This window comes from Myxocyprinus asiaticus, chromosome 12 (assembly GCF_019703515.2).
Source record: "Myxocyprinus asiaticus isolate MX2 ecotype Aquarium Trade chromosome 12, UBuf_Myxa_2, whole genome shotgun sequence".
Taxonomy (NCBI): Eukaryota; Metazoa; Chordata; class Actinopteri; order Cypriniformes; family Catostomidae; genus Myxocyprinus; species Myxocyprinus asiaticus.
This window is the reverse complement of record NC_059355.1, coordinates 18510216-18532829: the sequence shown is the minus strand read 5'-3', so window position 1 is coordinate 18532829 and position 22614 is coordinate 18510216. Positions and strand designations below refer to the sequence as shown.

At 39.0% G+C, this 22614-nt stretch overlaps 2 protein-coding genes across 5 annotated transcripts in view; one reads left to right on the top strand and one right to left on the bottom strand.

The window, feature by feature from the left end:
* Positions 1–151: 151 nt before the first annotated feature.
* aanat1 (arylalkylamine N-acetyltransferase 1) lies at positions 152–3137 on the top strand. 2 transcript variants are annotated; one of them, XM_051712127.1, is made up of 3 exons: positions 152–489; positions 1228–1382; positions 1666–1864. In XM_051712127.1, the coding sequence occupies exons 1-3, from the start codon at positions 177–179 to the stop codon at positions 1726–1728; spliced, it is 531 nt and encodes a 176-aa protein (XP_051568087.1). In that variant the 5' UTR covers positions 152–176; the 3' UTR covers positions 1729–1864. The 2 variants fall into 2 exon arrangements, with proteins under 2 accessions (XP_051568087.1, XP_051568086.1); XM_051712126.1 differs by lacking the exon at positions 1666–1864 and adding an exon at positions 1909–3137 and having other exon boundaries at positions 217–489.
* A 513-nt stretch (positions 3138–3650) lies between these two features.
* LOC127448998 (inactive rhomboid protein 2-like) overlaps positions 3651–22614 on the bottom strand; it is a 156750-nt gene continuing 137786 nt past the window's right edge. For all 3 annotated transcript variants that reach the window (XM_051712039.1, XM_051712040.1, XM_051712041.1), the window contains one exon: positions 3651–4739. In XM_051712039.1, the coding sequence (XP_051567999.1) occupies positions 4320–4739 (420 nt within the window). In that variant the 3' untranslated portion in view covers positions 3651–4319. The remainder of the gene's footprint in view (positions 4740–22614) is intronic.

Genomic DNA, 22614 nt, shown 5'->3' with positions numbered 1-22614 from the left:
AAAATAGTTTACCATTTTCACTGGTGTAAAGCAGTTTCTGAAATCCTGTGGGCTATGGTTAGGGTTAACAATATTTGCCAATTTCCCCATGATACACACGCGCGCGCCTACACACACGGCTTCAGTAAATGTTATTAATGGTGAAATGGGGGCTGGTTTGAGGCTTATGGTGACTAATGGACCTTAAGCAGGTGGAGGAGTATAAATGCTCATGGTGCGCCTCTCCAGGATTCACTTTTCTCAGCTCCTGGAAACTGAACACCTGTGGAAGACATCTGACTACTTTGACTACTTTTTTATTAAAATACGAAAGCGATTATAAGAGAACAGCAGAAATGTCAGAAGTAAGCGCACTGCCCTTCCTAAAGCCCATACACGTGAGAGATCCGATCTCCCCCGGCCGTCAGCGCCGGCACACTCTCCCCGCCAGCGAGTTCCGCTCCCTCAATACGGAGGACGCCATCAGTGTATTTGAGATAGAGAGAGAGGGTAAGACAGAACTTGTTCTTTAGGATGTGTGTTTTTAATTACAAGTATTCTTTGCTCATTTAAAATAATAATAATGGTATATAATACTGTAAATACATTTCATTTTGTAAAGAAAATATTTTTGAACAAAATCATGTCTAGGTTATTTGTTTTAAAGAGACGAAAAATCTTATAGTATCTTTGCAAATCTCATTTAATTTATTTTGTGAATACGTTTTGTTCTTGTGAAACTCATATTTATTTGTGACTATGAAACAAATGACGCCCAATAGAAAATAAAAGCCTACAGTAGCTTATTTAAATGTAAAATTGAAAAGCTGATACTAACCAGTATAGGCTACTGAACATACACTTAAAAAAAATAAAAATAAATAATAATAATAATAATAATAATGTCTTTTTTAAATTAATTTTTTATTTGCACGCATTTCAGTTGTACAGTATGACAAATTCCCATCAAACTGAATTGAGTAATATTTAATAAATTTAGGCCTACATATTTATACATAATGTACATAAATGTAGCCTACATTTAATTACATTTAAATAATTCACATTCATGGTTAATTTATAATTATGTGGGTTATTTAAAGGTCAGTTTTTTCAGTTCATTTTGTGTCATAATTGAAATATACTAAAATAGACTAAAATATTTTTTTGAGCATAGAAACTTGCTTAATTAGTGTGTTGTGATATGTGTGTTGTTTATAAAAGTTGCTTGCTCCTTTTCCGTCTCAGCTTTTATATCTGTGTCTGGGGAATGCCCTCTTCATCTGGATGAGGTCCGACACTTCCTCACCCTTTGTCCTGAACTTTCTTTGGGCTGGTTCGAACAGGGGAGGTTGGTCGCTTTTATCATTGGCTCACTCTGGGACCAGGACCGTCTTACCACTGTGAGTGGTCAATCTAATCAACAAATCATGTATTGGTTAGTTTAGAAAACTAATAAACCCCCAAAAAAGTGATGGTACCCATGCCACCAATTTTTAAAAATATTTTTCTTTATTGACAATTTTAATGTAAATATAAATATAATTAGATAAATATGCCCATAGAACAGAGAAATGCTCTTAAGTTATATTCCAGTGTCTTTTAGGGAGCAGAATAAGAGATATGTAATTAATTTGAGTTGTAAATCACATGACTCATTTTAGCAGATGATGTTTGTTTTAACAGGATGCGTTGACCCTACATAAGCCTCATGGGACTACAATTTTTAAAAATATTTTTCTTCATTGACAATTTTAAAAATAAAATTATATTTAAATGTAAATATAATGAGATAAATATGCCCATAGAACAGACAAATGTTCTTAAGTTATATTCCAGTGTCTTTTAGAGAGCAGAATAAGAGATATGTAATTAATTTGAGTTTTAAATCACATGACTCATTTTAGCAGATGATGTTTGTCTTAACAGGATGCGTTGACCCTACATAAGCCTCATGGGACTATTGTCCACATCCACGTGCTGGCGGTCCACCGGACCTTCCGCCAGCAGGGCAAGGGATCCATCCTGATGTGGCGTTACCTACAATATCTGCGTTGTCTACCATATGTCCGCCGTGCCGTGCTCATGTGTGAGGACTTCCTTGTGCCCTTCTACCAGAAGTCTGGCTTTAAAGTGCAGGGTGCTTCTGAGATCACCGTAGGGTCACTCACCTTCATTGAGCTGTTCTACCCTGTACAGGGACATGCATTCATGCGTCGTAATAGTGGCTGTTAGTTGTTTGTGTAGCTTTTTTTTGGAACCCCAAAAAAGGCAAAAATGTTGAAGCAGTTTTGGTTTTGGTCTAGATATCTTGTCATGCATTGTTGTGTTTTTTCACTGTTGTAAGCACTGCAAAGAATTAAAAACATATATATATCCTTTTTTTGGGGGGGGGGGGTGGAGGAAGCATATATACTTTATCCAACCCTCTCAAATAATAGTGATGGCTGAATATTCCGTTTTTATTTGTTTGTTTTTTTCACGTCAATCTTGGAAGCCCCCTTCTCCTTCAAGTCAGTTGAACGAACAGACTGGGTTTATATTTGATGTTTATTTTGTATGGTATTTATGGCTTTTTTGTTATATTTTATTTTTATTACTTACGTACATATTGAAATGCTTGACAAATCTCCTGTTGTGAGATTGAAAATGGTAAAGGCTAGAAAGGTGAGGAAGCACTTCTGTTGTAAACAGTGCTACTTTGGACTAGTGCTTGTGTTCAGTGTCTTGTGGCTGCTTTAGATGTGTGACTATTCTATGGAAGTATTAAAATAGCATCAACTGAACACTTGTTCCACTGTGATCTCATATGAACAAAGTCACAAGAGCACACAGTGTTGTCTGGTATGTCTGTGAGTGCCAATGTGATGAACCTTTAATATACACTCTCAAAAAAAGCACCTTTTACTGTATTTGTTATTCACACAAGACATAACAGGACAAAATGGATTATAGATTATAATTATTTATTTACATACAGTGAAGCAAAGGCTCAGAGAGTTATGAATTTTTGTTAAAAATAAAAATAATAATAATAATAATTCTATGTCAGAGTATTGTGGACCAGCTCCATTTGCAGAGCTATTGCCAAGCAGATATGAGATGTTTAGGACTGGCTTCCATTTGCTTTTCCCTGTAGATATCCACCACCTATGCCTCCTCAGTCTTGAATCAAGACATCTATGATTTTGTATATTTTGTAAGTAAAGAGAAATAAAGAATCTATTTTTCATAATGAATGCTCTGTTCACTATCTAGATTAGTCCAACTTATTGTATAGATCTCTGGCGTTCACAGGATAACGATTCAAAGGTTGAACAATGCATTTATTGAATAAAGCAGAGAAAATTAGATAATTCATATTTATTTTCAAGGGGAATAAACACATTGTAAAAAATTTAATTTTTACAGAAAATAAAATCTCCATAGTTTGTTTCAAGTTATTTGGTCTACCTGTAAAACGTTGTAGTATTTGTACAAACAAATTGTACACAACACAATGACATTATTTTCAGATTTTAAGATTAAAGAGAGGGCCTATTTTCTTTTAAAGGAATTTTACAAATACAAATATAGTCAATTAATACAGAAAATAATTCCAACCTGTCCCTATTTGCACCTACAATGGAAGTTTATAGGGCAACGGGCCCCTTTGACTTATAGTGTGAGTGAATAACTGTTAACATAGCTTTTTTTTTTTTTTCAAAGGACGAGTTGAAATTATTTTCTAGAGTGATCAGCAAAATGCCACAGATGCTTGTATTTAATCCAGAATAGTCCTTTAAGGCACAAGTTGTAAAAGATGATGCACTGATTATGGACCAGAACAAAAGCATTTGAAACCGGTAGGAGCAGAAAGTAGACACTTTAAGTAGAAACTGAGGTAATGAAGCTAATGAACCTTGAACAGTAGTCACACCATTTCATTATTGTTGGTATAAAAGCTACAAGCACATGAAATGATACAAGAAAATAAAAAGTTAATTTACAAATGTCTTTAAAAGTTTAAGAACATATGAAAAATATAGAATAAAGCTTACTGTTTGGACATACAACAGTTTGAAAGCACATTTAGAGTCAAAACATTTTAAGGTATTGTAATGGCAACAGTTTACAGTACAGGCTTCAGTAACAACAAATTGTTTAACTGTATACAATCCAAAGGGCAAACAATTCAGAAATGCTATGAAAAACAAATACAATTATTCCTCTTAAGAGGATCAAATGGTGTTGAATTTTAGCATAACAATTGTTCCTCTGTCTTCCTCAATGTTTCCTTTGTAGGGACTCCATTTTCATACCCTAAAAGTCCCCTAAGTATTAGGCTACAAGGTACAAAGCTAGTGTACCATGTGATCAATGTCATAGCGTTCACAGAACTTACTGGTAAAGGGCAAGCAGGTAAGATGCTCTAGCCAATACCAGTTGATAGGGTAAATGTAGAACCAGACAATAAGTGAAGCCAATAGCCCCAGATAAACAAGCAGCGCCAACAAAATAAGAGCTCGTTTGCGGTACTTGTCGAAAGTGCCAAATGTGACATATGGAAGGAAAGCAAAGGACAAGAGGAGACCACTAAGGAAGCCAAAGATGTGAGCAATGTTGTCAATCCAGGGCAGAAGGCCACAGAAGAAAAGGAAGATAACAATTCCTAACAGTTTGAGGAAGGCCTTCCATGGCTTTTCCAGCATTTGCCAGCCCTGGAACAGCTCCACAAACAGACAGGCTAGCAAACCAAACTGAGACCCTGCTGGACCAACCTGCATTAAAGGAGAAAGATAAAGTTATGTCAGTATCACAAAGTGTAACCACTTTGGCATATCGCGGCCCACTTTCGCAGCCGGCCCAGCAGGAAAAGTGCCGGTTCTCCCAATGGCCAGTCCACCTCTAGGTGTATGCGCACAAACTGTGGGTGTATTTTATGTAAATGAAATGGCGCAAAGAACAATTTGCTATTTGCCTGAGCAATAGGTCATTGCGTTAAGACTTTTCAAATCAACGTCTTTTTTTAGAGGCCAAATTCAGTTCCTACTTTTGCAGTTTGGAGATTCCACCAGCAGGTGGTTATAAAGTTCATGTACAAACTCTGAAAATATAGTGGAACATCAAATTATGTCCCTGACAATCACACATTTTATGAAACAAAATTTATTTTATTTGTGTTAAAACTATCTATAGGTCATGGTTTATTTTTCAATTATTATTATTATTATTATTATGTTTATATTTACAATTGTATATATGATATAATTTGTATTGGTATTTACACCTGTTGTCAGAGTGATTTTTTAGTCACTACAAAAGGGGCGGGTGGAAGAAATCAGAGAGGGTAAAATATTTAGATTTGGCATATATATATATATATATAATTTTTATTTATTTTTTTAACCTCTTTGTTATTTTGATTTATTTTCATTTCCTCTGAAGTGTAATTTGAATTTAGAAATATTTTTGGTTTAATTTATTCGTTTCAATAAAGTAATTTTTCAAAATCAAAATCGACCATAAGAAGTGAAGTGCATGCTGGTTAAACAAACACTGTTAATTCTAGCCATGATTTGTGTCAGTAGATGAAAATGATTAATAATAGCCTATTTACATTCTCTATAATTTAACTGAACCTACATTCAAATCCTGAACCACATTTTCCATGCGTTTAAAATGAGCGTGTCACTGTCATAGAAATAGGCCTGCCATTCAACTAGGACGCAGTTATTGCACAAAAGAATGTAAGTCCATATTTCTATTCTTCTAATTCATTGCATAGTCCATTAACACTACCAACTTCATATGAATGTTCCGTCTTTGTTTATATCACTAGAAGGCATTGACTATATAATAGGACGCAGACGTTGCAATAACCGGTGAGGAACCTCTGTAATAAATTGCATGCTTGCACGATAATACCTCTCATAGCATAGCGCATGCGCTTAGCGCTAGTACTCTTAAAGCAGGGCCCTACAAGTCATTGTTCACCGAAAATCTTGCATTCCACATACACATGAACTTCTGCTGGAAGCACAGTGCACTCTGCATAATATAAGACGACACAAGAAAAAGCACACAAACTTTCAGTGGTTCTCACGTGTATTACGAGGGAACATGTGAAAACAAAATTTGTATCATGAACGTATTGTGAATATGGCAAAAGCATTTGCCGAAAGTTTTTTCTGTGATTAATGGCTTAAATTTCCATCTGTTCCTCAAAGCTATCATTAGCTAGGTTTCCTTCTATGGAGTTTTATTAGAATTTTGGGATGTCACAAAAAAAGGCTGGATGGAAACATCAAGATGTGAATAAAATTTCAAAAATGAACATAAAAAATGCACACATACTCACTTGAGATGGATATTTTTTTTTTTTTTTTAAGAAGACATGCCTGTAAATTACGATGGAAAAATATTTACCTAATATATATTCCTATAGATTTTCTATCGCCTCAAAGAGGTCATGTGACTTTGCCTCAACAAGCCATGTAAATACATAATTCACTTGGTGAATATCATCAATATCATCACATAGCATCTGAAATGTTGCTCTTGTTAATCTGAAATGAAATGCCAGACATCAAACCTGCCATCAAAATAATTGGCTAATATAACCAACCAGAATTGTATGACACGCTTTCGCTCATTTTCGCTTCATTCGCTGAACACAAGTAGACATGAAGTACATCAGAGCATTTTGTCTGCATGCTCTTAAATTCTAGTAAATTATTACATTTAATAAAATAGCCACAATCTGCGGCAATTTCCCCAGAAGTGATGATTTTGTTCTCTTAAACACATGGGATGAAAACGCTGATAATCTGAAATTGTTTCTGCGATATTCCGATTTTACGCATAAACTAAATTCGTAACATGAATAGATACAAAACCAGGGAGGGGCTCTCTCAGGTGGAAGCGACTAATAAGCCAAATGTCTGAGACCAAATGCATAATAATAAAACAAAATCTTGGGTAGGCCTAGCCCACCATTTTCAATCAGCCTGTGTAATTTATTGAAATGTAATCTAGGATGTTTACCATTCCAAATGAAGGACTTCACTATGCTATCAAATTGCTTGAAATAAGAGAGGGGGACATCTACAGGGAGAGATTGTAACAGGTAGTTGAATTTTGGAATACAATTCATTTTAATAACATTAACCTTCCCAATCATAGATAAATGTAATGAAGCCCACCTACACACATCACTCAAAAATATATTTATTAATGGGTCAAAATTAACTCTAACTAAATCAGACAAATTTGCTGGGAATAGAATGCCCAAATACTTAATGCTCTGTTTGGGCCACTGGAAGGCGCCCGGTTGAAAAGCCGTTTCTTTGGCTGTCAGAGCCAAAGCTGCGGATTTAGACCAACTGACTCTGTATCCTGAGAATTTAGAGAAGGAATTAATAATCCTGTGGAGGCAATGCATAGATCTAGTGGGGTCGGAGACGAATAATAAAATATCATCTGCGTAAAGCAAAAGCTTAGGTGCCATACCTCCCGCCACCACCCTTGGAAAATCATCCTCCTTTCTTATCGTGGCTGCTAATGGTTCCAGGGCAAGACAGAACAATAATGGGGAAAGAGGGCAACCCTGCCAGGTGCCCCTATCCAGAGTAAAATAATCTGAAATTAATCAATTTGTTTGTACAGCCGCTACCGGGTGTCTATACAGTAACTTAATCCATCCAATAAAATTATTCCCAAACCCATATATTTTTCCAAAACCTTAAAAGATAATCCCATTCTACCATATCAAACGCCTTTTCGGCGTCAAGTGAGATGGCAGCGGCTGAGTCTGATCATTTGCCACTGACCACATGATATTGATGAAACGCCTAATGTTATCAGAAGAGCTACGGCCCTGAATAAACCCCACCTGATTTGTATGTAGAAGAGATGTCATAACTTTAAATTAATCGGTTAGCCAAAATTTTTATAATTTTTTTTTTTTTACATCTAGCTGGATCAGGGAAATTGGACGATAACTCTTACACTCAATTGGATCTTTGTCCTTTTTAAGAATCAGACTGATCCGGGCTTGTGTCATGGTTGGCAGAAGCTTTCCATTCTTTAATGATTCCATATAAACTTCTAACAAAAGTGGAGCCAGTTCTGTAGCATAAGATCTAAAAAAATTCAGCGGCAAATCCATCTGGCCCCGGAGCCTTGGCTGTAGGCAAGGCCTTGATTACCTCGCTAAGCTCCTCCAAGGTTATCTCAGAATCAAGAGAATTTTTTTGCTCAATCTTTTTGCTAACCATTCTAATGGCTCCACAAAGTTTCTAATATCTTCATCAGTAGACGAAGACGTGGAAATATAGAGATCAAAATAGAATTATTTAAAAGTATTATTAATATCAATGGCCGAGGTAAAAATTTCGCCACCAGCAGATTTCACTGAGGGAATGGTAGAAAAAGACATTCTCTGCTTTATATATCTAGCCAAATGCTTCCCTGCTTTGTCCCCCAACTCAAAGTATGACTGTCTTGCCCTGAATAGCCAAAACTCCACCTTCTGTGACAAAATAGTATTATATCTGTATTTCAATCAGGTCAATTCTCTGAGGTCATCAGACGACTTTCGGCGCTTCAGCTCTGCCTCTGTACTTTTAATAGTTTCTTTCAACTCCACGAGTTCTCGTGCTTTGGACGTTTTGATGAATGAGGCATACTGTATGATCCAACCCCTAAGAACTGCCTTAAGTGCCTCCCAACCATGCCCACAGAGGATACTGAGGACCAGTTGGTCTCCATATACACATTGATTTCAGCCTTTAACATTTGTTGGAATTCAGGACTTTGCAAAAGGGATACATTAAAGCGTCAACTATATGATTTCTTTTTCTCCGTATATGGCAACACCTCTAAACTCACCAGGACGTGATCTGAGACTAAGATGTTTCCAATTGAGCAATCCACAACAGATGAAATGAAGGACTTAGATATATAAAACAAATCTATTCTAGAATAAATCTTATAGACTGATGAAAAAAATATATAGTCCCTACCAGATGGGTTCAAAAGTTTCCAAATATCTGTAAGACCAAGATTTTTACACATCCTGTGAAGCATTCATGTTGCTCTAGGGGGCTTGCACACTTTTGCTTCACTATGATCAAGGACTGAGTACATCAAAAGATTAAAGTCTCCTCCCAATATTATATCACGAGGGGTGCCAGTGGCTTGCAACATCCCTTCAAGATCTATAAAAAAGCCCTGATCATCAGCGTTAGGTGCATAAATATTAGCCAAAATCAAACTTTGCCCCTGAATTTCTGCTAAAACAATAATGACTCTTCCTAATTTATCTTTAATCTGTTTGAGACATTTGAATTGTAAATGCTTACTTAGTGTAATGACTCCCCTGCTCTTACTTGAGCCAGCACTAAAGAAAACATGTCCACCCCATATCTTCCCAAAATGTTCTGCTTCCTGCGGGGAAAGATGCATTTCTTGAAGAAACACAATATCATATTTCTTATGTTTAAGAAAAGAAATAACATTCCTTCTTTTTTATGGGGTGCCCCAACCCATTCACATTCCACGTGGAGAGAGACAATCCACTCATATTAACATCTGACATTTTGACATGTTAGAAAAAATAGATTGTCAAAAACAAGATTATAAAGACCATATTCCAACATTAGTGCCATAACATGAATAGAAACACGAATATACCGTTTTGAGTTTATGGAAGAAAGCAGACTGGATATTATGCTAAATAACCCATATTGTGTTCCATGAAAGAAAACGATGATGAGTACATATTTTTGTTTGTTTTTTGTGGTAACTATCTCTTTTGAAACAGGCTTTTAAGCAATTATGGTGACTTCCTGTTACAATGGAACAGCTGCTTCTGCCTCTGATGTCACTAGTATCTTGCTAATGGAACAGACAGATAACATACACATTTTCAATGGTTTGGCCACTATTAAACCTTGCTGTAATGTAAATGTGGCAGAGAAATAAAGGGCTAAGTATCTGGCAGGTGCTAAAACAGTGAACCAGTGCAACAATGAAGCTTGAAAAAACCTGAGCGCAGAAGTGCAGATGTTTTTTTTTTTTTTATTGTGTGTTTTGTGATGTTAATCCATGTCACTACAGGGTCAAATATGAATCCATTTAAATATTTTCAGCAATCAATTAATGCCATCACAGCATGAAATTCTGAAACAGGAAACTGCAAAAAATTATGAGACACTGTAATTTGGAATAAACATATTGAAATATTGAAACGGGGATCTGCCAGCACATATCCAGAAACCTAAAACAACTCTTTTCTGCCCAAATTGCAAAGTAACATCACTGGACCATTTGGTTGTTGGCAGATAGGGTGTTCCAAGCTTCTTGGAGAATTCACCACAGTTCTTCTATCTATTTAGGCTGTCTCAATTGCTTCTGTCTCTTTATGTAATCTCAGACTGACACGATGTTTAGTGGGGGGCTTTGTGGGGGCCATGACATCTGTTGCAGGGCTCCCTGTTCTTCTATTCTAATCTTTTCTATTTGCAAAAGTAATGTTTGGGAGTCTAACATTTATATTTCCTATTGACACACTAAAGCTGAAAATATAAATAACCATCTTAAGATAAATGCTTTTGTGAAACATCGTATGTGCCTAAACTTTTGCACAGTACTCTCTCTCTCTCTCTATATATATATACAGTTGAAGAAGTTTACATACACCTTAGCTTTTCACAATTCCTGACATTTAATCATAGAAAACATTCCCTGTCTTAGGTCAGTTAGGATCACTACTTTATTTTAAGAATGTGAGATGTCAAAAGGAGTTACGTGACACCATGTGAGGAGCAGACGTGTGAACGGTGAGCTCTGAGCACTTAGCTAGTTTTATTACTATTTGAGTCATAAACCGTTGAGATAACTGTTCTATGAAGACAGTATGTCAAAGAATTCAAAATCCTTGGGCTCTGGAGACATTAAAAGACACTTACGTGCTCAAGCAAATTCCCCTCAGTGGCAGTCTGAAAGCCCCGGACTCAATTTGGACGGTGAACTGAAAGAAATCCGGCATGAATTGATGAATGTGTCGGCAATGCTGACGAAAGTCGTTGCAGACTTGGAGGATCTTGCTATAATACGGCGATCGATTACTTCCATGGAGTCTAAATTCTCTGTGTTGGTTACAAGATTGTCGGACGTCGAGAGACGGATCGATTATCTGGAGACATCGGAGAGGGAATTAGCTGCTAAACTGCTAGCGACCAAGACAGACTTGGAACGCGTTTGGGAAAAACTGGAGGATTTGGAGAATCGTAATCGACGAAACAATATCTGAATTGTTGGAATTCCTGAGCATGAGTAAGGCAGAGATATGGTAAAATTCCTAGACAAGCTCTTCCTGAGTCTGCTCAACATAACAGGCCATAAGCTGGAAATCAAGCTAGCTCACAGGGTCCCGGCTTGGAGATCTGTGGAGGGCGACAGGCCCCGATCAATTCTGGCCAAATTCCTGAGATCATCCGATAAAGATCTCGTGTTACGCGAGGAGTAAAGGAAAGCTTTCTTGGAAGAACCACAGAATTTTCTTGTTCCTAGACTTTGCGAATTCGACAAGAGAGAAACGTGAACGATACAGGGAATGCAAGAAACTCTTACATCAACGGAAGATCGCTTTTGAATTGATGTTCCCGGCCAAACTGAGAATAGATACTAAAGATGGCCATAGAGAATTTACATGCCCACAGCAAGCATTATCCTACATAAAAACATTGGTGTGAGTAAGCCATTTGGGGATTTTCATGTTGCTGCCTAGTGGACCTGTCTCACTGAACATACACTTGACTGCCCAAGGAAACTGGGCGCCTTTTTTTATTTCGCTTTGTGCTGGTTCCGCCTAGCGGCTGGAGTTTGTTTTGTGTAATATAATTTCTTCGGGACAGCTTGTGGATGAATCTGCTCGTTTTGGGTGCTTATGCCTCCTGTTGGCTGGATTTGGTTCTGTGCAATATGTCTTGCAGGACATTGGAGTTTGACTGCCTGAAGAACTGAATGGCCCATTTCTTTTTGATTTTTTTTTTTTTTTGTGCTGGTTCCGCTAGAGACTGGAGCTTGTTTTGTGGAGGAACACACCTTCGAGACAATTAAATGGATGAATCTACACATTTTATTTTTGGTGTTTATTCCACTTTTGGGCTGGAGTTTGTTTTATAGATTATCTTCTGTTGTGTAATTATGTTTTACAGATTATTCTATAGAAGCACCGGACAGCAGAGTTGTTGCAGGGACTCTTGTAGGCGTACATGGACTGTTTGAGTTTAGAGGGATGGATGCCATTTGGCGCTGTTGTGCGTGGGGTTAATGCGCCTGTTTTTCTTTTTTCTGTTTGTTTTGTTCTGGGGAAAGTTCGGGGGTTGATTGTTGCACCAATGTGGAATGTGGTCTTTATAATTTTATTTTTGACACACAATTTAATTTTTCTAATGTCAAAATATCAAGTGTCAATATGAGTGGATTATCTCTCTCCACTTGGAATGTGAATGGGTTGGGGCACCCCATAAAAAGAAAGAAGGTTATCTGTTTTCTTGAACGTAAGAAATATTATATAGTGTTTCTTCAAGAAATGCATAGTTCCTCGCAAGAAGCTGAAAAATTTGGGAAAATATGGGGTAGACATGTTTTCTTTTGTGCTGGCTCAAGTAAGAGCAGGGGAGTCATTACATTGATAAGTATCATTAATTGATAATGTCTCAAACAGATTAAAGATAAATTAGGAAGAGTAATTACTGTTTTAGCAAAAATTCAGGGGCAAAGGTAGATTTTGGCTAATATTTACGCACCTAACACTGATGATGAGATGTTGCAAGCCACTGGCACCCCTCATGATATAATATTGGGAGGAGACTTTAATCTTTCAATGGACTCTGTCCTTGATCGTAGTGAAGCAAAAGTGTATAAGCCCCCTTGAGCAACACTGACGCTTCACAGGATGTGTAAAAATCTTGGTGCTACAGATTTTTGGAGACTTTTTAATCAATCTGGTAGGGACTATACATTTTTTTCATCAGTCCATAAGATTTATTCTAGAATATATATATATATATATATATATATATATATATATATATATATATATATATATTTATTTATATCTAAGTCCCTCATTTCATCTGTTGTTGGTTGCTCAACTGGAAACATTTTAGTCTCAGATCATGCCCTGGTGAGTTTAGAGGTGCTGCCACATATGGAGAAAAAGAAATCATATAGTTGCCACTTTTATGTATCCCTTTTGCAAAATCCTGAATTCCAACAAATGTTAAAGGCTGAAATCAATGTTTATATGGAGACCAACTGGTCCTCAGTATCCTCTGTGGGCGTGGTTTGGGTGGCACTTAAAGTGGTTCTTAGGCATCGGATCATACAGTATGCCTCATTCATCATAAAATTCAAAGCACGAGAACTCATGGAGTTGGAAGGGAATATTAAAAGTGCAGAGGCAGAGCTGAAGTGCTGAATGTCATCTGATGGCCTCAGAGAATTGACCTGATTGAATTTCAGATATAATATTATTTTGTCGCCGAAGGTAGAGTTATGGCTATTCAGGGTAAGCCGGTCATACTTTGAGTCAGGGGGAAAAGCAGGGAAGCTTTTGGCTAGATATATAAAGCAGAGTCATTTTCTACCATTCCCTCAGTGAAATCTGCTGGTGGTGAAATATTTACCTCAGCCATTAATATTAATAATGCTTTTAAAGAATTCTATCATGATCTTTATAGTTCCACATCTTCGTCTACCAATTAAGATATTAGAAACTTTGTGGAACCATTAGAACTCCCCAAACTTATGACTGAGCAAAAAAAATTATCTTGATTCTGAGATAACCTTGGAGGAGCTCGGCAAAGTAATTAAGGCCTTGCCTACAGGCAAGGCTCCAGGGCCAGATGGTTTTGCCACTGAATGTTTTAGATCTTATGCTACAGAACTGGCTCCACTTTTGTTAGAAGTTTATATGGAATCATTAAAGAATGGAAAGCTTCCGCCAACCATGACACAAGCCCAGATCAGTCTGATTCTTAAAAAGGACAAAGATCCAAATGAGTGTAGGAGTTACTGTCCAATTTCCCTGATCCAGCTAGATGTAAAAATATTGTCACAAATTCTGGCTAACCGATTAAGTTATGACAACTCTTATACATATAGATCAGGTGGGGTTTATTCAGGGCTGCAGGTCTTCTGATAACATTAGGTGTTTCATCAATATCATGTGGTCAGTGGCTAATGATCAGACTCTGGTCACTGCCATCTCACTTGATGCCGAAAATGCATTTGATATGGTAGAATGTGATTATCTTTTTAAGATTTTAGAAATATACAGGTTCGGGAATACTTCTATTGGATGGATCAAGTTACTTTATAGACACCTGGTAGCGGCGGTACAAACAAATTGATTAATTTCAGATTATTTTACTCTGGATAGGGGCACCCTGCAGGGTTGCCCTCTTTCCCCATTATTGTTCTGTCTTGCCCTGGAACCATTAGCAGCCACGATAAGAAAGGAGGATGATTTTCCAGGGGTGATGGTGGGAGGTGTGGCATATAAGCTATTGCTTTACACAGATGATATTTTATTATTCGTCTCCGACCCCACTAGATCTATACCTTGCCTCCACAGGATTATTAATTCCTTTTCTAAGTTCTCGGGATACAGAGTCAATTGGTCTAAATCCAAAGCTTTGTCTCTGACAGCGTACTGCCCAGTAACGGCTTTCCAGCCGGTTGCCTTCCAGTGGCCCAAACAGCATTAAGTATTTGGGCATTTTATTCCCAGCAAATTTGTCTGATTTAGTTAGTTAATTTTGACCACTTAATAAAAAGGTTTTTGAGCAATGTGGGCAGGTGGGCTTCATTACATTTATCTATGATTGGGAAGGTTAATGTTATCAAAATGATTTGTATTCCAAAATTTAACTACCTGTTACAATCTCTCCCTATATATGTCTCCCATTCTTACTTCAAGCAATTTGATAGCATAGTGAAGTCCTTCATTTGGAATGGTAAGCATCCAAGACTATATTTTAATAAGTTACATAGACACAGACATTTGGCTCATTGGTCACTTCCACCTGAGATAGCCCCTCCCTGGTTTTGTATTGAACAGGAAATTCTTGCCCCTTGTAGCGCGGAGGAGGGTGAGGCCAGGCGGAATGACGGATGCCTGGACCCCAATCAGCTTCACAAACACATACAGGGCAGCTGCCCATAATTCTCTCTCTCTCTCTCGAGCTGCCGTCTTCGGTCGCCTTTATCCCTCGCTCGCCTCATCAGGCTGATTGGGGTCCGGGGGTCCGTCCGGCCCTGCCCTCCTCCGCGCTACACCTAAATGTTAAATGTTGATTCAGTGTATATATGTTGTTTTTTTTTAATTTTGTTATACGTTTATTAATCAATAAATATGTTAATTGAAAAAAATGTGAGATGTCAGAATAATAGTAGAGATATTGATTTATTTCAGCTTTTCTTTTATCACATTCCCAGTGGTTCAGAAAACTACATACACTTTGTTAGTATTTGGTAGCATTGCCTTTAAATAGTTTAACTTCGGTCAAACGTTTTGGGTAGCCTTCCACTAGCTTCTTACAATAAGTTGCTGGAATTTTGTCCCATTCCTCCAGACAGAACTTGTGTAACAGAGTCAGGGTTGTAGACCTCCTTGCTCGCACAAGCTTTTTCAGTTCTGCCCACAAATTTTCTATCGGATTGAGGTCAGGGCTTTGTGATGGCCACTTCAGTACCTTGACTTTGTTGTTCTTAAGCCATTTTGACACAGCTTTGGAGGTATGCTTGAGGTCATTGTCCATTTGGAATACCCATTTGCGAATGAGCTTTAACTTCCTGGCTGATGTCTTGAGATTTTGCTTCAATATATCCACATAATTTTCCTTCCTCATGATGACATCTATTTTGTGAGTGCACCAGTCCCTCCTACAGCAAAGCACCCCCACAACATGATGCTGCCACCCCCATGCTTCACGGTTGGGATGGTGTTCTTCATCTTGCAAGCCTCACCCTTTTTCTTCCAAACATAACAATAGTCATTATGGCCAAACAGTTCAATTTTTGTTTCACCAGACCAGAGGACATTTCTCCAAAAAGTAAGATCTTTGTCCCCATTTGTACTTGCAAACTGTAGTCTGGCTTTTTATAGCAGTTTTGGAGCAGTGGCTTCCTCCTTGCTGAGCAGCCTTTCAGGTTATGTCGATATAGGACTCATTTTACTGTGGATATAGATACTTGTCTACCTGTTTCCTCCTGCATCTTCACAAGGTCCTTTGCTGTTGTTCTGGGATTGATTTGCACTTTTTGCACCAAACTACGTTCATCTCTAGGAGAAAGAATGCCTCTCCTTCCTGAGCAGTATGATGGCTGCGTGGTGTTTATACTTGCATACTATTGTTTGTACAGATGAACGTGGTACCTTCAGGCGTTTGGAAATTGCTCCCAAGGATGAACCAGACTTGTGGAGGTCCACAATGTTTTTTCTGAGGTCTTGGCTGATTTCTTTTGATTTTCCAATGATGTCAAGCAAAGAGGCACTGAGTTTGAAGGTAGACCTTAAAATACATCCACAGGTACACCTCCAATTAGCCTATCAGAAGCTAATTGGCTAACTGCCTAAAGGCTTTACCTCATTTTCTGAAATTTGTTGCTTAAAGGCACAATTAACTTAGTGTGCGTAAACTACTGACCCACTGGAATTGTGATATAGTCAGTTAAAATTGAAACAATCTGTCTGTAAACAATTGTTGGAAAAATTACTCGTGCTCAAAGTAGATGTCCTAAATGACTTGCCAAAACTATAGTTTGCTAAGATGAAATCTGTGGAGTGGTTAAAAAATGAGTTTTAATGACTTCAGCCTAAGTATATGTAAATTTCTGGCTTAAACTGTATGTGTGTATATATATATATATATATATATATATATATAGCTGGCCATTTTTAAACATTCAGCTCCAGGTAATTTAGAAATGCAGAACTGTCTCACTAATAAATTTATCTCCATATTACAAATTACTTCAGGGCAGTCACATTTCTAATTAACTGGATTTGATCATAGAATAATAAAGCTTACACCCCGTTTAATTTACCAGAACTATTAGCATAGTATTAACACATTACTATGCGTGTTTGTTCCAATGAATTGTTCAATAGTTAAAAATTGTGGTCTGGAGCAAATATAGTTCTTAGACATCTATTCTATTCCTTGTTTAGCAGTATGGAGCAGTGGTGACAATCCAATGCAGAGGCTACTTGTTGAGACCTGATTAGAATGACGTCAGGGCTGAAAAAGGTTTCTTGGCCAGATGGCTAATCTGAGATTTCTCACCTTTCCGCAAGGCCAGGAGAAGAGGAGTGAGACACGCGCACGCATGCACGCACACGCACACACGCAGTTCTCACACCCTCGCAGCAGGACTCCATGGCCCCGTCACACTTGAGGAAGGAGCTCTGTTGCACAGGTGTGGTATCAGACAAGAATGTGAGTAAGGTCAATGAGATTACATTGTGTGTGAGAGCTGACCCTTACAACCCCTTCAGCGTAATGTCCTTTGCCTGCAGGTTGCACTCAGAATTTGCAATGTATGTGTATTTCTCTGGAGAAACAAATACTGTACATTTTCACAGTTTATAAAATGTGGCACATTCATTCCATGAACTGCTCTGATTTTGAAAAAAAAAAAAAAGGGCTTACAATGCACATGATTGACCTGGTTCCATGCTCATTAAACACTGGCAGAAAAAGACAGGAGTAACTTTTTGCTTTTGTTTGTGACCTGAGTCAGACTAATAATGGACACTCTGAGATTCCTACAACCCTTGATCTTGAACTTAACCTCAAGCCAAAACATGAGACTCATAGGTGTTTTCACATGTTCATTCCAAGGGTCTGACAGCTGTTAAAGCAAAGCATATTGAGACTATCTCAGGGGTTGGTCCGAATAAAGTTCAATTCAAGCCTGCGGAGTGTGTCGCTTACATATCGCTGCAGGTTTACTTTTCTTTACATTTGCATAATTACACATATTGTTAGCCATTACTGGCTATCATACAAAGCTACTGAAACAAAGATGATCTAGCTTTTATTTCTATTATTTTTTTTTTATTTTTTATTTTTTTTTGTGGCAATTATTGGAGTCCAAGCAGTTTGGACATGAGGAGAAAATTACCAAAATTGTCAAATTTGAAAGAACAAATATGTCAGATGTAAAGAAATTTAATTACTATGTACTCTAATTACTTCGTAGGTACTGTATGGTGTTTGCAGTCTTACACAGTAGCGAAACAAAACTTCTATCAACAATTTCAATTCCATCCTCCATTTTGAGTTTTCTGGGGGAAAAAACTACTTTTTTGAACTCCGCCTAGACAACAACTCCTCAGATCTGATTTGCACAAAATTTGCATGTATCATCTAGAGACACTAATGACAAAAATATATCAAACAAATTTTGATTCATCAATTTGTTTAGAAAATATAATCCAATGAATTTTTGGCCAAGGCCCAATTCACTTAACCTATATCTTCCACTTTTTGCACCAAACCACATTCATCTCTAGGAGACAGAATGCCTCTCCTTCCTGATCGGTATCGGTATGATGGCTGTGTGGTCCCATGGTGTTTATACTTGCGTACTATTGTTTGTACAGATGAACATGGTACCTTCAGGCATTTGGAAATTGCTCCCAAGGATGAAACGGACTTGTGGAGGTCCACAATTTTTTTTTCTGAAGCCTTGGCTGATTTCTTTTGATTTTCCCATGATGTCAAGCAAAGAGGCACTGAGTTTGAAGGTAGGCATTAAAATACATCCACAGGTACACCTCCAATTCAGTACACATCCTATCAGAAGCTAATTGGCTAAAGGCTTGACATCATTTTCTGGAATTTTCCAAGCTGCTTAAAGGCACAGCTAACTTGGTGTATGTAAACTTCTGACCCACTGGAATTGTGATATAGTCAATTAAAAGTGAAACAATCTGTCTGTAAACAATTGTCTGAAAAATTACTTGTGTCATACAAAAAGTAGATGTCCTAAATGACTTTCCAAAACTATATTTTGCAAATATTAAATCTGTGGAGTGGTTAAAAATGAGTTTTAATGACTTCAACCTAAGAGTATGTAAACTTCTGACTTAAACTTCTAGTAATAGACATTAATGGATGTGACCACTTGTATTAAATGGTTAGAAAAAAGTATGTCCTAATGAAGGTAAACAAAAATGCCTCATGAAAATCAAATCCAGGGGGCAAACATTGCCCCTTAATGTAAGAGTTCATTTTTTTTTACACTGGTGTCCAGTTATTAACTGTTGTTGTAACTGTACTGTACTGACTGTTGTAACTGACTGTTAAGGTAAGCTTTGTAAATTAGTGGCTAGTTTAGAGAAACTCTGCTAAAGTTTCAAACACTTCACACTTTTAGCCACTTTTAGACTTTGAGTTGCCAATTTAAGGGGTGGACTCAGCACTTGAGATACAGTAAAGTACCCTTATACCCTCAACACCTATACAACAAAAAACTGTGGTAAGTGAAGGCACTAACACACGTTATCGCTACATGCACTGCATGCCACGTTTACTATAGCTTCATCCGTCAGCAGTGAGGGATTTACATAAATGTAAGTAATTAGTTAGCATGACGGAGAAGATTAATGAGTTAGAGACACACATCCGAACTCTAGTGGAGGTCAGTGAGAAAGAGAAGCCGGTAGATGCTGTTTTGGATGCAGCCAGTACAGCGAGCAGCACACACACATCGGTACCGGCAGTAGAGACCCTGCAGCAGGGCATTTGGGTGCAGTGTCTGCGGCATACTTGCAGGGCAACATGACACCACTCTCCCGTTCCTGTTAGAGTTTCCAACAGGTTCTCCCCACTCAGTGATGCACCCACTGAGAATCCTGTTGAAAGCGCCCTGGTTACAGGAGTTTGGCGGAACGACCCGCCCCTCCATCTCGTCATCGCCTCTGAGAGCCATCCTTCAGACAGGCTCACGACAGGAGTGGGCAGTAGAGAGAAGAGGTGCATAATTAATAATCTTCATTTGGGCGGGTTGGAACGAGGCACACCTGATGTGTGTTTGGCCTCATCACCGCTGCCAAATAAACGTAGAGCGCACCTCTTCTCAGGAAGCTGGCTCCTACTCTCCATGTGTGCACACACTGGCATCCTCGCACACCCAGGACCAAAGCAAGGAGGGTTCAGAGAAATAGATGCCTCACCGGACCCACTCCTCAGACCCCCGGTGCAAATTAGATGCGTCGCCGTGGGAGGACAGCACGCATTGCGGACGAAGGGCTAGAGGCCGGGCCGCCTTCCCCTCTCACCTGCTGAGGGCCTGGGAAGCCAGGACGCCGCCGCCCCACATGCCACAGACCTAGGAGGGGAGAGCGTGCGGCCGTCGGACCCCGCTCATGCCTTGGCCATTCCATGGACACATCCCCGACCTTCACAGAGCCACGTTTCAATGCAAGGATGCCAGATTCCCCCTTTATTTTGGACAATTTACACCATGGACACTATTTTCCCTATTTATGAACATTTTATGTTTATTATTGTTTTCAATAAATGTCTCTCTGAGGCTTGACGCCATGCCCACTGTGTCTGTCTCTTGCTCAGCCCACCACAGTGGTGGAAAATGCAAGCATAAGTGTGGGCAGAGAAGGCACAGTTGGATAAACATGGTGACATCACTCTTCTCTTGTTCGCCAGTTAGACGGAAAGCCTGGAGTGGGACGGGGAAAACATGAGGAAGGCCTCCCAGATGCAGCAAAGGGTTTGTAGCATTTAATAAGCATTTACCCTGCGGTTGGTTGAGGCTGTCATATTAATTTTTGTTTTTCTCTGTTCCCACCAGGGTGTGAGCGAGAGGGAGAGCTAGATTCAGCTTCGGTTCAGCCCGATGTCCCACTCCCACTGCTATGTGTCGCTGAGTGATGACTACTAACTGCAGCTTATGCCATCCAGACAGCGAGGGGTGCTTTGACCGCATCACTTAAATCTTCTATGATGGACATCACAGAGGATGAACTGCTGCGAAATCCAACCGAAATACATGGGATACTTCACTGTCCAATGCCTGCACATCGGGCTTAGGATGGACTTTGTACTGCCAAGCTTCCAGGCGAACTGCGAGGCATAACTTGCTGACCTCCGCCAGCATCATCTTGGTCATATGATGGACTACACCATCTTAAAATGGAATACATAGACAATAAATAAATGCCAACTAAAGCCTTCATCAGCCAAATAAAAAAGGAGACTGTATCTACATGCATTTCCGCAGTCAATTCGGGATGGAATTCATAGATACACATCTGCCTCCCCCTGACTGAGGGAATGAAGGGCTGAACACTCTCTAATGGACCCCCGGGGTGCTGCTGAGTCCAAAACTGGCCAGTTCATTCTGTCAGGTTTTGTGGAGGAAATGGCAGGACTCAAACACAGAGTAGCTATATGGGCTTTCATTAATACAAAAATATAACAAAAACTACCCAAAAGGGGAAAAACACAGTCCAGGGTGACAAACCAGATGATGGGACAGGAACCGACTGACAGACACCTAACTGGGAAACATCCACCACGAACTAGCACAAGACAAAAAACACAATGGGGTTAAATAGGGAAGGAAACAAGGAGATAACGAGGAGGGCAAGTGAAAACAATCAACTAATAATCAGACAGATAACAAGGCAAATGAGAGGGCCAGGTTCTCACTGAAGACAGACACGAATGCACAAGGGAATGAGAAAACACAAACCCAAGTGCATTCACACAGCATGAGACAAAACACAAGGGCCTAGATTCAGTCACAGAGTAAATAAATCAAACCAACCGGAGTCGCATGACACCATGCGAGGGTCAGACGTGTGAATGGCGAGCTCTGCGCACTTTGCTAGTTTTTAATTCTTTTTGTGTCATAAACCGGTGAGATTCAATACACTCTGTCTCATAACCGTTCTATGAAGACAATATGTCAAAGAATTCAAAATCCTCGGGCTCTGGAGACATTAAAAGACACTTACATGCTCAAGCTGATACCTCTGACAGGGCCGCAGACCAGGGACTCAATTTGGACGGTGCGGTGGAAGAAGTTCAACGTCAACTGTCCAGCATGTCTGTGATGCTGACAAAGGTCGTTGCGGACGTGGAGGATCTTGCTGTAATACGTCGATCGATTGCGGTTGAGTTGGGGTTGAGTTGCTTACAAGAATCGGGGATGTCGAGAAACAGATCGATTATCTGGAGTCATTGGAGAGGGAATTAGCTGCTAATCCACTAGTGACCAAGGCAAATTTGCAGTGCATCTGGGAAAAGTTGGAAGACCTTGAGAATCGTAATTGCTGAAACAACGTCCAAATTGTTGGAATTCCTGAGAACGAGGAAGGCCGAGATATGGTGAAATTCCTAAGTGTGCTCGACATAACAGGCCATAAGCTGGAAATTGAGCGAGCTCACAGGGTCCCGGCTCGGAGATCCGCTGAGGGAGACAGGCCAAATTTCTGAGATCATCCGATAAAGATCTTGTGTTACGCGAGGGGAGGAGTAAAGGAAAGCTTTCTTGGAAGAACCACAACATTTTCTTGTTCCTAGACTTTGCCAATTCAACAAGAGAGAA

Coding starts and splice junctions, on each gene's coding strand:
- aanat1 (XM_051712126.1), top strand. CDS start 336: ATGTCAGAAGTAAGCGCACTGCCCTTCCTAAAGCCCATACACGTGAGA. Junction 490..1,227: donor ATTTGAGATAGAGAGAGAGG/GTAAGACAGAAC, acceptor TTTCCGTCTCAG/CTTTTATATCTGTGTCTGGG. Junction 1,383..1,908: donor ACCAGGACCGTCTTACCACT/GTGAGTGGTCAA, acceptor TTGTCTTAACAG/GATGCGTTGACCCTACATAA.